Source organism: Neofelis nebulosa, chromosome X (assembly GCF_028018385.1).
Source record: "Neofelis nebulosa isolate mNeoNeb1 chromosome X, mNeoNeb1.pri, whole genome shotgun sequence".
Lineage (NCBI taxonomy): Eukaryota > Metazoa > Chordata > Mammalia > Carnivora > Felidae > Neofelis > Neofelis nebulosa.
In genome coordinates, this window is record NC_080800.1 from 16,200,105 (window position 1) to 16,216,296 (window position 16,192).

General features: G+C 40.0%; 1 protein-coding gene across 10 annotated transcripts in view; it reads right to left on the reverse strand.

The window, feature by feature from the left end:
• The window catches only part of BCLAF3 (BCLAF1 and THRAP3 family member 3), a 58,891-nt gene that overhangs the window by 32,887 nt on the left and 9,812 nt on the right, over window positions 1–16,192 (reverse strand). For 8 of the 10 annotated variants that reach the window (XM_058714348.1, XM_058714347.1, XM_058714345.1 and 5 more), the window contains 3 exons: window positions 10,322–10,396; window positions 6,173–6,745; window positions 5,136–5,798 (listed from right to left, as the gene is read on the reverse strand). In XM_058714348.1, the coding sequence (XP_058570331.1) occupies window positions 5,136–5,798; window positions 6,173–6,745; window positions 10,322–10,362 (1,277 nt within the window). In that variant the 5' untranslated portion in view covers window positions 10,363–10,396. Of the gene's footprint in view, window positions 1–5,135; window positions 5,799–6,172; window positions 6,746–10,321; window positions 10,397–14,440; window positions 14,576–16,192 lie in introns of all 10 variants that reach the window. The other 2 variants (XM_058714341.1, XM_058714350.1) reach the window with 2 other exon arrangements.

Below are 16,192 nucleotides of genomic sequence, written 5' to 3' on the forward strand. Positions count from 1 at the left end.
TTTCCTTTGTACACAGTTAATATCCATTAAAAAACACAACTGCATGGCAAAACAACAATTACAAAAAGCCCAACAACAACCAAAACTAATGGATAATCCCCTGTCCTCTGGAAGTTTTAAATATATAACAATGTGCATGGGACACATATCAAGTTTTCCTTTCTCAGTTTTCTCCCAAGAACTAACATTTTGTATGACATCCTATAGTTTATAAAGCACTTTCCCAATTATTCATTTGCTCCTGTCTTCCTGAGAAGACATTTAGCTTTTCTGGAATTGAGGGTAAAGGGTTAGGGAGACTGCTAATTCCCTTAATTCAGCATCTCATTATCTTCTCATAAGTACCCTAACTGGCCTCCCCAACCCTAGTGTCCTTCCAAGTCACCTCACAGGTGTCTTCCAAGGCAGTCTTGCAGCAGCCAGAACTGCTTCCTGCCCTCTCTGATCATCAGCTAATCCTGTCAAATCAGGCAGTGTAGCAGTCTTACCTTTGCAGCCTCCCGTCCCTCTATTCCCTTTCACTTACTGCTTGGAACCACAGCTCAAAGTTCCTGTGTGCTTTCTGTCTTTGTTAACTTATAAAATGTCTTTCATCTCGGGGTGACTGGGTGGCTCGGTTGGTTAAGCATCCGACTCTTGGTTTCAGCTCAGGTCATGGTACCACTGTTTGTGGGTTCGAGCCCCACGTCAGGCTCCACACAGTCTCTGTGTGGACAGTGCGCAGCCTGCTTGAGCATTTCTCTCTCTCTCTCTCTCTCTCAATCTCTCTCTCTCTCTCTGCCCCTCCCCTCCTCTCAAAACAAATAAAATAAAATAAAATAAAATAAAAATAAAATGTCTTTCATCTCATCTCCCTTTTCAAATGTTGAAAACCTTTGAAGCCTAGCTCACGTGCCAACAACTCCTAAAAGAAGCCTTCTCAGAATCCTCCAGCTTGGGATCACCTGAGTCCCACCTTGTGTATCATTCACTGCGTCATGGTATTACCAACATCACCCTATTGTCTAGTAGATCAGTGGAGAAGAAATCCAATCTTATGCCGATTTATAGTCTGAGAGTACCCTAACAGGCTGTCTCACAGAAGGTAGGTCCTCAAAAAAATTACCTGCTCAATGAATGGATGATAAGTGGAAAACAACTTGGACAATGTGAAATGAGAGTTTCAGCTAAAAAGATGACAGACTTGAAAATTCTGAGGCCAATTTAACTGTGTTTTCTAAACATTCTTGGCTAACTTTTTATTTTAAAATTATAACTTAATTTAGACCAATTTAAATTTTAAGTATTTCACTTTTTTATAATATAAAATTTCAAATATATACCAAAGTTCAGAGAATCCTATGATGAGCCTGTCAATCCAGCTTCAATAGTTACCAACACATGGCCAATGGGAGCAAAGTTGTAGAGCCAGGAGGAACTGCAGGTTAATATGGGCCCCAAAAGGCATGGCCCAGTGATCTGCCCAATGTCACAGAGCTGCTTAGGGACCCACTGGAAGACAAAAACCTATGCACACCAACCTGAAACAGAATGTTCATCTTCTTATACTAGGATCCTTAAGAGACATTAAGAGAAGCTAGGGTGAAAGATAATAATGAAAGTGAAACTTCTCTCAATTCATTTTTGATTTTTAAAAACGTATACAAGAAATATTAGTGGGGTAGGAAACCTTAGTTTTTGTGATACCTAACAGTGAGGTAGCAGGTTTGTGTTATCACAAAAATATCTCCACTCATAGCTTATTTTGCCTCCAGCTGAATGGTACCCATCATAGGTAGGTAAACTTGTGTCACTGGGTTACCTTCCTTCAATCCTTACTATGGTTTTTCATGTTGTTCCCCCACCCACGCGGCATCCCTTTCCTTAGAGCAGCATATGGGCTCCAATGTCTTCTGGGGCCCATTAACCACCTCATCCCCCTTCAGAATGGGGAAAAACCTGGGGAAAGACCAGAATGGGATAGTGAGGCCCTTCCTGTATCTCTTGGTGGAGGGGAGTGGGGGTGGGGACAAAACAGTTATATGCAAATGTGACTGATATACTCAGTCCAACATCAACTTTGCTAGCCAACCTTCCCATCCTAGATGCCTAGTACCAGCATGCAGGGCGGTCAACAGAGCCTCAACTCCATCCACACCAGCTTATTCTTCTCCAGAGACAAGCATCCCCTCCTCCTCCTTCTCACTTCCATCCTAGCCTGAGCAAGGTTTAGTCTCTCACCTACTTGGCCCAACATTAAACCAACACTTCCTTCATCTGCCTCAAGACCTCAAGATGTACACAACAGTGCTGGGAGTTCATAATAGCATTCGTATAAATTTTCATATTATGACTCCTTAACTTATATTTTGAAACATATAATTATGACTTATATGTAACTTCTACCTCTGATGATGCAATTTCTGACAAAGTGGGTCACTAGAATGTAGCCTTTGTTAACAGAAGTTTTAACTATGCAGTGAACACAAGTGTCCTCCTACTGCCGTTCTAGATACCAAATGGAACCTAGAAAAATCACTAGCTCAATCATGTATGTTTTCAACTACATTGATAACTGGAAGAACATACATCGTTATGTGACCAAAGCTAAGAAAATAAAAAATGCATAAAATAACCATCTCCGATTTCCCCCAAAATGGATAAACCCTCTAGATTTTAACCAACAAATAAATCTCTCTCTACTTACTCTATGATTATTTTAATTTTTTCAAGCAGAGGAAAATCTGAGTTATGTTAATAGTTGAGAACATGACTCTGTTGAGGGCATTAACTACCTTTTTTTTATGGATACTTCATCATTCCATACGTAATTAAATCCAACCCCACAAAACTCTTCCACAACTTAACCATTCATCAATAATTATAATCAGAGAGAAAGATTTTGTTGTCTATGCATTATCATACTGAAAAATGCATATATTTATTCATCTTTGAATAGAAAGGATTTGCAGTGTAAGCTCTTTATTACACAAGCCATCCTACAGATCTTTGTCAGGTAATTCAAACAAGTGCTGACAGGTCATGAATTTCACAAACTTACAGTTTATAAATTCAAAAGAAGTGATACAGCAGCTGCAATTTTAGGAAGCTCATTTTCTGGTGACACATGACAAAAATCAAGTTTGCATTCCTTAATATCAAATTATAAAATTAACTCTTGTTAATATTTCTAATGAGGTCTATTGAAACGAAATCCCTCAAAATTGGTATTTCTAGCATTCTTTAAAAGTGCTAAGCCAATTCTTTTTTTTTTTTTTTTAGTATTTTTAAAATATAATTTATTGTCAAGTTAGCTAACATACAGTGTATACAGTGTGCTCTTGGTTTTGGTGGGGGGGGGGGGGGGAGGAGATAGATTCCTGTGATTCATCGCTTACATACAACACCCAGGGCTCATCCCAACAAGTGCCCTTTTAATTCTTTTTAACTTCCTTATTAAATATGGGTGTATCATTACTTCTATTTAAAAAATTCAAGATTTTTGTGATGTGATTGTAATTTTACCTCCAAAGGGAAAAAATGTGAACAAAAATGAAATAATGAAGTATTTAAAGGGGAGTATACTGATATCTACAATTCACTTTGAAATGTATGGAAAAAATAAGACGGAAGTATCGATGAATAAATGGACAGATATGTGATCATGAAAGTAGAGTAAAATATTAATTATAAACACTCAGTGGTGGATATATAGGCATTTGCTATACAATTCTTTCAACTTTTCTGTATGTTTGAACATTTTCATAGTATAATGTTAGAAAGAAAAAAAGCTTAAGGTAACATCCTTAGAGTTGATCCTTACATCAGCTTTTGTGCTCTTAAGGTTAAGAACTAGTAGGAAACATAATAGTACAAAATGATTGAAGACTTATTATATGAAGTAGGATACAAAATTATAAATACAGTATTATGACAACCATGTATAAGTATACACAGAAAAAAAACAAAGGAGCTGTACTAAAATATTAATAAAACTGTCCTTGGGTAGTAAAATTATCAGTGATTTCTCCCCTCTATTTGTCCAACTTTCTATAATGTAATCATATTTATAGATGCTTTTTGTGCACATATAAATATACATATGTATATCTTACAGCATTTTTTGTAAGCACAATGAACATAAGGCAAATATGAGGGAGGGGCACTGCCATAAGAAAAGGAACAAAGTACATTTGTTTAAAAAAAAGAGAGAAACTGTGGGTTTACCTCCCTCCCTGTCACATCTTGACCTTCGATTTTGTTTTATCTTGTTTTTGACTGAAATACAGGTATGAGTGAACTGTGAACATAAATGCACCAAATCAACATGTCCCATCACTTTTTTATTCACATATTGGTAATATATTAAGGTAATAAACAGACTTAGCTGACACAGCCAACTGCAGTGCCTTGTTATTTCCAGAATCCATAGACAGAGGTAATATGCACAATGGAACAAAGCATGCGAACCACTTTAGCAGAATATAACCTATTACAACAGCAGTCTATTTTCTTTAATGAATCATTGAGAGCTAAACTGAGTGTTTGATAAATAGGCCTCTTTCTAGAATCTAGACTAATTTCCTCTACCTAAGAGACTCTAGTCAGCTGAGCACCAATTGTCTTGGGAGGGCAGCAAGAGCCAGGTTAAGTCATCGGCTTCCTTGAGCCGCAGGTGCTCTGACTTAGACAAGTCGCTTCATCTCTCAAGGCTTCGCTTTCCTCCTCTATAAAATTAGGGCCAGCTAAGGTCCCTTCCAGGTCAAAAATTCTCTGGATTTGAGGCAAAAGGGAAAACAGACTCTGAGAAACTGAGCAAGGGATAGGTCCCCTTGAACTCCACCCAGCCTATCCCTGGCTACAGAAAATCTAGCAGCATAAAAACACATAAATTCATGAAGAGGAACAAGTCCATAGAGTGCCCTGTGTCCACAAAGCATCTTGAGATACGATGCGGAAACAAGCAGACATGAGATCATTCCGTATTACCCATCATGGGACTCATCCTCATTACAGGAGGGACTTGAAAAATCCAGGCAATCCTTCCCCACTCAATGGACTCTAAACACACTGTTAATTCCATTTTTAAAGCTTCAAATAAAGGTGGCAGAAACAGATACTTTTTAAATAGCACTAAGAAAAACCAAAAACAATACCTGGATGTATTTACTGTTTTCTTCACATCTACTTTAACAGTAAGTGATTTCTTCCTAAGACTGGCAGATGAAGGTTTCACATTGGAAAGTTTGTTACTTTTATCGAGTTGGTTACTGGAAGAGTTGCTCTCTTTTCCGCCATCCCCATCTTTCTTTATTTTCTCCTTCCGTTTGTCATTGTAGGGTCTCAGGCCAATGTCACTTTCGCGCGAGCGAGTAGAGGCAGTGCAGTCTTTCTTAGATGGTGTGAGAGGTTCTTGGACTTGCCCACCTTCAGTCTCTCTCCCTCTTCCAGCAGTAAGACAAATGGACTGTCTATTTACGGGGCCTTTTTGAGAACTGTATTTTCTCTCTTCTTCCTTAGAGTACTTCGGAATTCTTCCAGCAGAAAAGTCCTGGTCCCCACCTGACGTCTTAGGACGTTTGTGGCGATAGTCACAGGATACCCTGGTTGCCGAACTGGTCTCTGGGGGTTCCCTCTGAGCATGTCGATGAGTTTGGGGCCCAAGGTTCCGTTGCTCTTTCTTCCCTTGGTAAGATGGAAGAGAATGCTCAAACTTCCACTGTGGGTTCCTGGCAGGATCTCTGTTTTCGTACCTCTCCACGTCGTTAGGTCTTTTTGATGTGTGTCCATATTTTCTGAAATCACGATCCTCAGGATACCTGTGTTGACATAAAGCAGTTTATACTTGCACTAGAGAGAAGAAAGTGAGAATTTATATGTGTGGAATGTTGGGCAGCATGGCTTTAAATGCAGAAGGCAGTGGCAAGTTAACTATAATCCCTCAAGCCAACTCATAGAGGCACAAGGTAGCAAAAGAGGAAAATATCATCTTTTGTTAATATTCTAGCCATCAACAATGATCTACTCTATAAATAAATACTTCACTACTACCAGTAGACCATAATTACATTACAATGCTTTTTATCTTTTTAGACAAAAGCTTTTCAAGGTGGTTATCTTCAACCATAAAGTAAATAGACTTTTTCACTTGAAGCTTTATACCAAATTACCCAGGTTTAATGTTTTCCTATACCTCTTCTGAAAAGAGCTCCTTTTCTCAAAGTCTTCAGAGCCTCTTCTAAGTGACTGAGAATGGTTTTCATCTTGTATCCTCTGGTGCCTCAACTCATCTTCATACCACTTTCCTTCGAACCTAAAAGAATCTGCTATTGACCTCTGAGGTGGCTTCCCTCCTTTTCCACTTCCTCTAACTCTGTGATCATCAGGAATATACCTTCCTTGTACTTTCTGGGGATAAAAATTCCTCTGGTTCTCTTTGTAAGGTACACCTTCTGAGTATTGGGGCATATAGTGCAATCCTCTGTTACCATCTCTTCTTCCTGGTAAGTATTCTCGGTAAGGCTTAAAAGTATAAACATTTTCTGAAGAGGTTCTTCTTATGTTTGGGGAAGGTGATCTATGTTCATAAGATCGGTAATGTATATTTCCACGAGAAGGAATCCTTGGTTTACTCTGTCCATGTTTCTCACTGTCCATTCGCCAAGTGGTGGGTCTCTTTGGATCCTTCCTATATTCACAGCCATAATGCCCATGAGAGTACCTTTGCTTGTAGTGTTCAGAATTTCTAGGTACTGGTGATAATGACCTATGTAAACAAACAGAAAAGTTCAGTACATTTAAAGACAATAAACTGGGGCGCCTGGGTGGCGCAGTCGGTTAAGCGTCCGACTTCAGCCAGGTCACGATCTCGCGGTCCGTGAGTTCGAGCCCCGCGTCAGGCTCTGGGCTGATGGCTCAGAGCCTGGAGCCTGTTTCCGATTCTGTGTCTCCCTCTCTCTCTGCCCCTCCCCCGTTCATGCTATGTCTCTCTCTGTCCCAAAAATAAATAAAAAACGTTGAAAAAAAAAATTAAAAAAAAAAATAAAGACAATAAACTAAGTCTGTCTTAACGTGACCAACTTAAATAAAGCATTTGCTTTTCACTGCTTCTTCCACTCAAATTAAATTAATCAATTTGCTCTATCTGTATTCAAAATTGCCCATGTGGGTGTCTGATTACTGCTCTGAGCACAGCCATTCCGCTGCAGGAAGACCAGGTCAGGTGCACAAGAGCCATTTTGGAAGACTGCTGACAGCAAAAGTTTAGGCAAAAGAACCAGTCATCAAAAGCTTGTATCAGGTTCAATAGTCAGGGAAGAAACAAACAAAAGGAGGGCTAGATTCACACAAGTAAATGGGTAGGAGAGTCTCTGGCAAACAGAACAGAACCTCTGAAATTAAATTAGATCCTACGAGTTTATGACATCACAATAAACCCAAATGCAGACTCAATTTTTTTTTTCAACGTTTTTTATTTATTTTTGGGACAGAGAGAGACAGAGCATGAACGGGGGAGGTGCAGAGAGAGGGAGACACAGAATCAGAAACAGGCTCCAGGCTCCGAGCCATCAGCCCAGAGCCTGACGCGGGGCTCAAACTCGCGGACCGCGAGATCGTGACCTGGCTGAAGTCGGACGCTTAACCAACTGCGCCACCCAGGCGCCCCCCAAATGCAGACTCAAAACTGGCCCCATAGTTTCCCCAATTGATTGACTATTCTCTCTACTAAGGCTATATCAAGAAGCAAAAATAATACATACTTAGTGTGCAGAGTGGAGGGGAAAGAGGATATTAAGACTTGAATCTCATTCTTAGTTCCTCCATAAAAACTACTAAGACAGACAAACTGCTTTTCTTTCCCAGACCTGTTCCCTTACATGTGCTGTTCAAACAGACAGAGCTTATAACTTCGGAGAAAGTAGACTTTCACGCAGCTGTCATGCTCCCCAGGTACAGCACATCTTTTCTGTAACTACCTTCCCCAATACCTCAGATTTGCCAACATCGAGACTTCACTCCCACAGAGGAGGAAGGAGGCTCCTGTACCCAGGGAGACAAGTCTGAGTTGTCTGGACATCAAAAGCAGAGAGAAAGCACCACTATGTGGGACACAATAAAGTTCAATTTTGCATCTGGGGACCTTTCCTCCCATCTGATCCATCCAATTTTCTAATAGCCTCCCTGAGGGCTTAATGTCTTCTAATCAATGAGGCAGCTACCCTTGCACCTTTTGTTACCGTCCACCTTCAGAAGCTGCATGGAGTTGGGAGTCAAACCCTTTCCACATGGTGACATGCCTGTGTCCTCCCTACAAGAAAGGAAGCAGATTTATCTTCCTCGCGTACATACTGGGATTTATATACTGGACTTGGCAATATCTCCCTCTGGAGTCACCAAGCTAGATGTACTTAGCAAATGCATTATTTAGCTGAAGAAGAAATTTCGTCACCCAGCAGGCTTCACTTCATCACAGGAAGAAGGAGGCAGGGACTCTGAGGACTTTCTGGAAGACTGCATCTCTTCCATCACTAAGGAGAAAAGGTGGCAGCCAGAGACAGAGGTCCTCCAGACTGGATGAAATACTCAACCTCTCACTTTAATCCTTACCTCATAGTGAATATTGCTTTGTTATATTTCATCTCAGGGGTTTTATTCTATAAAGTCCTGTTCTTTTGAAGGAGATTGCTGGAATGGTAACTAACATTTTCAGTTCTCCTAAAGAAACAAAAGAGATCTGAGGAGTCTGTTGGGAGACAATTCTCCACGGGTCTCTTGCATCCTGCATGCTTGGTAAGCAGAGGCACTAACAGCTTTTGTTCCAAACACCATAGCCGGGGAAGATGGAGACAGGGCCTCCCTCAAGGAAAGAGGGCCAATTTGCTTGCTATTCAGGATACATTTCCTCCCAGGCAAAGGCTGGGTGGGTTTGCTTGTAGCCCCTGATGAGGCTTGCGTTCCTTAGCTGTGTTGTCACTTCACTGCTTCACTCTGCAGTACCCACCGTCAGGAGACTGGGGAGAAAGGGAAACTTGGGCATGTGAGGCCCAGGCTGCCTGCTGGACCGTGATTAATACAGGCCTCTGTCTCTGACCCAGCAGTGCCCATGGCAGGCTGATGTGTCAGCTTGCAAGTAAGGTAAAATATCAGACCTTTTACAGTTTCTGACCAAGAGTTCTTAGAAGGAATCTAGAAATCAGGCACTAAGCTTGGCAGAGTCTTCTGTGCCCCTTCATCCAGCCTATCACAAAAGGGTGAAACAAAGCAACCTCTTTGATGCCCTCCATGTTGAAATCATTCACTTGTTTATGTTCATGTTCCCTTTTTTTTTCAGAAGCTCCTTCCCGTTACAATTTGGTCTTGTGAATTACAGAATGAAAACTGTTAAGTCATTATAGAACCATAATGAACAAGCACAATGGCCAAGTTGTATTAACATGAAAAGTTTTGGTCTGCTTTTTAAGTATGTAATTATGGTCCTTTTTTTAAAGTCCTAGAATATACTAGTCACTTTCCTAGCTTGGCGCCTTTGCTCCTGTTGCCCTCCTTAACTGGAATACTTTTCTTCTTTCTTTCCACCTTTAGAAATTCTACCCATCCTTATATGACCAGGTAAAATTCCATCTCTTCTTTGAAGACTTACTTAGTATCCCCTTTTCTTCCTCCATAAAAGCAGAATCGTTCCCTCTCCATGGACCCAGAATACTTTGTCCCAGTCAGTAGCACTGCACTTCTCCCATAGTATCATAGCTGACTATGGTGCCAACCTCCAAGCCGACCTGCATGCCTGCTGAGGTCCTGGGAGATGTCATTTGCCTTTGAGGCCCCGAAACTGTAGCAGGTATATGATGAATACTGGTTGAACCGTTCCAATCTAATTATATGTATATACTATTGATACTACCAACCAGGAAAGTTCAACTACACCTGAGTTATTCAAAACTCAAGTATTCTGCCATGAAGAAGAGGAAATAGGTAACTCCTGATTTTCCAACTCCCAATTTTTTCAGAGATAATGATTATGAAAACAAAAAAAAAAACCACTGGAGAGTTCTAAACCACTTACTGATGCAAAAAATGTAACACTTGAAGATGTTTCTCACTCTCCCTTGAGGTAGCCATTGCATTTCTTCTTATTATGGATTAATTGAGCTGCCATCCATAATTAAAGAAAGCTGTCAACTTTTAGAACCTAGCAATACAACCTTTATCACTGTAAAGTACCTACTGTGAATAACCAGGTCCCATGAGCTTATTAAAATAGGTTCCTTACAGTACTACTGAACTTGAAAGTCAAAGCACATCTCAAACTCAAGCTAACTCTGCTAAACTAAGAACTGCTCACCTGTGTTTCCACCTGGGGGATCTAGAGCGTGACCGTGCCATCCTCTGACATGTGAGCCACTGTTTACTTTTTACACTGCAAAGAAACACAGTATTAGCAAGTTTGTAGAAAAGAGCCTGCAATCTGCTCTAAAAGCAGTGAATACCACCAACAAAAAAGTTACTTAAGTTCTCTGTGCCTCAGTTTCCTCATCTGTAAAACAGGGATGATAATAATAGGACCCACTTTATTGGAATGTTGTGAAGATAAAATGAATTAAATCAGGAGTCAGCAAACTTGTCCTATAAAGGGCGAGACAGTAACTATTTTAGGCTTTGTGAGCCATATAAGGTCTTTACTGCATCTTCGTCTTCTTTTTTTTTTTAATTTTTTTTAATGTTTATTTATTTTTGAGAGAGAGAGGACAAGCAGGGGAGGAACAGAGAGAGAAGAAGACACAGAATCTGAAGCAGGCTCCAGGCTCTGAGCTGTCGGCATGGAGCCCGATGTGGGGCTTGACCTCACGAACTGTGAGATCATGACCCGAGCCGAAGTCAGACGCTTAACTGACTGAGCCACCCAGGCACCCCTTCGTTTTCTTTTTAAAACAACTCTTGGGGCACCTGGGTGGTTCAGTTGGTTAAGCATCCGACTCTTGATTTCAGCTCAGGTCATGATCTCATGGTTGGGGTGTGAGATCGAGCCCTGAGTCATGTCTGTGCTGACAGCATGGAGCCTGCTTGGGATCCTCGCTCCCCTTCTTTGCTCCTCCCCCCTTCTCTCAGAATAAATAAACTTCAACAAAATAAATAGATAACAAATACAACAACTCTTTAAAAATATAAAACCATTCTTAGCTCACGGGCCACAGAAAAAGAGGCCCCAAAGGTCAAATATACTGTAGTTTGATGATCCCTGAGTCAAGTCAAGTCATGAAAAGAACCTAGAATGGTGCCTGGCACACAGCAACTGCTAAATAAGAGTTCCAAAAGGAGGAAATACCCAGAATTGCTCCATCTGAATCACTACTACCTTCCTGTCTTTCACCATGTACATAAATACTTCATATAAGCACAGACAAAAGTTTAGGAATACTTGATGAGATATCCTGTTTTTAAACTGCTGGATAATAAGAATTAAAATACCTTATTATAGTACTAAACTGCTGTCTAACTTCAACTAAATATACCAAAACTTAATTAAGCATGATTAAACATTTAGTGTGTTGCTGATTCTTTGGTAAAACAAGCAATGCATGGAAACTTGATTTTTAAAATATTAATGCTTTAAAAGAAGTTGATAGCTTTAGGAACCAATTTTTTAAAATATGTGATTAGGGCATAATCTTCTATAGTAGCTACTATTTAAATGTCAGTAATCCTTAGTTCTTTTTTTTTAATGTTTATTTATTGTTAAGAAAGAGAGAGATAGAGAGAACAGGGGAGAGGCAGAGAGGGAGGGAGACAAAGGATCCGAAGAAGGCTCTATACTGACAGCAGAGAGCCCAATGCAGGGCTCAAACTCATGAACCATGAGATGACCTGAGCCAAAGTCAGATGCTTAACTAACTGAGCCACCCAGGTGCCCCCCTCCTTAGTTCTGATACTATAATTAAGTAATTCCCACCTTATTGGCCCCAAACTACTGGCGGCTTTCAAAATTACTGCCATGGCTCCATGAATAATACTTGGAGCCACCATGCACAGGCTAGGGAATGAATCAACGTATGTCTCATATATTATAACCTCTATTTTGCAAATTTCTGAAGACAGTATGGCAAATGTTAAAATATAAATGGCTTCTTGTATGTAGTTTTTCCATTGATTGATACAAAAAGTACAACTACTGTGTGGACACTTATTTAAAAAGGGGGTCCTCATAGTCATACATTTGCAAACTACTGCTATAATGAATTTCAGAAGAAAAAGCACACAAGGTTAAAGGACTTGAACCAGATCACTCATCAAAAGGACACTCAATTCTATTTATTTATTTATACACTGCCTCTTTCCAAAAAGAAATTGAGGCTAGTAAGAATAATTGGTTCACAGGTACTATGAAATTAAGACAGTAAAGGGGAAAATTATCTAATTAAAAGTATCAAAATGCATTCCTTCAACAAATATTACTGAGTGATTATTTGCCAGGCACTGTTTTGGGGATCCGGCAATGAACAGAAATAGAGAAAAATTCCTGTCTTCTGGAGCTTACATTCTACTGAGGGAGTTTATAACTTAACTAAGGAAGCTTTGGGTATCAGTTCATATCTATGAAATGGAACAAAAATAAAAATCCCAGGGTTGGGCGGTGGAGGGGGGGGGCGGTGGCTGACACCAAATATTGCTGGTGATGATGAAAAAGCATAATTTTTCTGGAAAGTAATCTGTTTTCCCATTTTATTTATTTTTTATTTTCACTGTTTTTAATGTTTATCTTGAGAGACAGAGAGAGAGAGAGAGAGAGAGAGAGCGAGCGAGCCCAGAGCAGGAGAGGGGCAGAGAGAGGAGAGAGAGAATCCCAGGTAGGTTTTGCACTGTCAGCCCAGAGCCTATTGTGGGGCTCAATCCCATGAACTGTGAGATCACGACCTAAGCCGAAATCAAGGGTTGGATGCTTAACCAACTGAGCCACCCAGGCGCCCCCTGTTTTTATTTTTTTGAAGTAAGGTCTATAGGCAATGTGGAGCTTGAACTCATGACCCTGAGATCGAGAGTTGCATGCTCTTCTGACTGAACCAGCCAGGTGCCCCTCCATTTTATTTTTCTGAAAAAAAAAAAAACAAAACAGATTTTTTTGAGATACAATTTGCATACCATACATTCACTCATTTAAAGTGTAAAATTTAGTATTTTTTAGTATTTTCACAGAAATACAGAACCAACACCGCAATCTATTTTTAGAACATTTCATTCCTTCTGAAAGAAACCCCATTAGCAGTTGCTTCCCATTCCTTTCCTCCTTTGATTAGCCCCTGACAACCACTAATCTACTTTCTGTTTCTATGGATTTGCCTATTTTGGACTTTTCATATAAATGGACTCATACAATATGTGCTTTTTTTGTGATTGGCTTCTTTGCCTTAGCATAACATTTTCAAGGGTCATCCCTGTTTTACCATGTATCAGTACTTCATTTTTGTTACAGCTGCATAACGTACCACCTTTTATTTATTTATTTATTCCTCTCCCAGTGGACATTTGAGTTATTTCTATAGTTTTGGTTACTATGAATAATGCTGCTATGAATATCTGTGTATCAGTTTTTATGGAGACATATGTTTCTACATCTCTTGAGTATAAACCTAGGCATGAAATTGTTGGGTCATATAAGAACTCTATGTTTAACTTTTATTTTATCTTTTAAAATTTATTTTGAGAGAGACAGAGTGCACGTGAGTGAGACAGGGGCAGAGAGAGAGGAGGAGAGAGAATCCCAAGCAGGCTCCACACTGTGAACACAGAGCCCAATGTGGGGCTTGAACTCATGAACCGTGAAATCATGACCTGAGCCAAAACCAAGAGTCAGACACTTAACCAACTGAGACACCCAGGTGCCCCATGCCCACTTTCTTTTAATCTAATAATTTCAATTTAAACTTAATATTTTAAGACAATAATTTAAAAGGGGAAAAAAAACCCAACTAAATATACTAACACGTTTATATCACCATTTGTAATAGGAAAGGAAAAACACCCATCCAAACTAATTATAACCCACATGCCCAGGAATTAATAAAAGATTAAACAAACTTAAAACATAAATATCTAGGGGCGCCTGGGTGGCGCAGTCGGTTAAGCGTCCGACTTCAGCCAGGTCACGATCTCGCGGTCCGTGAGTTCGAGCCCCGCGTCAGGCTCTGGGCTGATGGCTCGGAGCCTGGAGCCTGTTTCCGATTCTGTGTCTCCCTCTCTCTCTGCCCCTCCCCCGTTCATGCTCTGTCTCTCTCTGTCCCAAAAATAAATAAAAAACGTTGAAAAAAAAAATTTTTTAAAACAAAAAAAAAAACAAAAAAAACCCCATAAATATCTAGTCGTTTCCTACACTTCCCACAGGCTTATGTATGTCTTTTCCTCCACATATTCTATTAGCCCACCACACCACACTATTTGCTTTTCCCTGATAAGGCCATGTTCCCCATACCACACAGATGGTCTTCCTTCACTCCACTTGACAAATCTTCTTTCAGGACTGTTTGACCAGCATCTCCCCTGGGATTCTTTCCTTGACTTTGTTATTTTCCCCCTGAGTTTCCTTCTTGGAAATTCCAGATTTATTCTGCGATGATTTCAATACATTGTGATTATTTGTTTGCATAACTATATTTATTTTCATAGGCAAAAAACTCCTAGCAACATATCATAGAACACAAAACTCAAATTACCTATGGACATAATGATATTCAACCTCATTAGTAACTGAGTAAACACAAATTAAGATCATAACCATTCCACACCCACACAAAAAAATCAAAGTTGCACATTCTGGAGTGTTGGTGAGGATGTAGAACAATAAGGACTCTCATATACTGCTAGGGAGTATACATGAGCATTAACCAATTTGGAAGGAGGTGACAGTACCCATTTAAAGTTGAACATGCTCATATGCCATAACCCAGCAATTCCACTCAGCAACAGAATTTAGAGTAGCAGCTCTCAAACTTCAGTGTGCATCAGAATCACTTGAAGGGCTGGTTAAAACACAGATCGCCAGGCCCTACCCCAAGGGTGAGCCTTACTTCTAGCAAGTTCCCAAGTGATATGGATGCTGTTGGCCCAAGGAATACAGAACTAATGGCTTAAAGAAAAAGGTGGGGGTCCTATGGGAGAAAATAAGATTTAGTAATTCTGTGGGGCTCAAAAACAAAAGTATTACTTAGAATATTTTCCTTTGAGGAGTACCTGGGTGGCTCAGTCAGTTAAGCATCCAACTCCTGATTTCGGCTCAAGTCATGATCTCACGGTTTGTGGGATCAAGGCCCGCATCAGGCTCTGTGTTGACAGTGTAGAGCCTGCTTGGGACTCTCTTTCTCCCTCTCTCTCTCTCTCACCTTCCCACACGCGCACGCTCTCACGCTCACTCTCTCAAAATAAACATTAAAAAACGGTATTTTCCTTTGATAATATTAAAATTAGCTTTATTAAAATTCAAACTTCACTCAAAAATGTTATTGCATATAAATCATACCTCAAAGCTATAAAAAAAAGTTAGCTTTGGGGCAATGAATACCCTCTGAAATTAAATCAGATATTATGAAGATGGTTGCACAACTCTGCGAACATACCAAAAACCACTGAATTGCACTCTTTAAACCTGTAAATTATATCTCAATAAAACCTTTTTAAAAAGTGAACTTTGCTTGCAATTGCTTAGGGCACATAAGCTAGTAATGAAAAGTATGGGCTCAGGAGCTTAATGGATAAGAAAGGAGGAGAGTTCACTTAAACCATAGAGTAAAAACCTAAGAATGGTTTTTACATTTTTAAAGCGTTGTTAAAAAAAAGAAGAAGAATATGTAATAGCAACTATACGTAGACCACCAAGCCTAAAATATTTACTATTTGGTCCTTTGCAAAAAAAAAATGTGCCAATCTCGGATTTAAACTAACTTATTTGTGACTAGCAAAATTCATCAAAGGAACCAGCTTCTTTCTAAAATTTATGGACAGGGGCACCTGGGTGGCTCAGTCGGTTAAGCGGCTGACTTCGGCTCAGGTCATGATCTCACAGTCTGTGGGTTCGAGCCCCGCGTCGGGCTCTGTGCTGACAGCTCAGAGCCTGGAGCCTGCTTCTGATTCTGTGTCTCCCCCTCTCTCTGACCCTCCCCCGTTCATGCTCTGTCTCTCTCTGTCTCAAAAATAAATAAATGTTAAAAAAAAAAAATTAAAAAAAAAA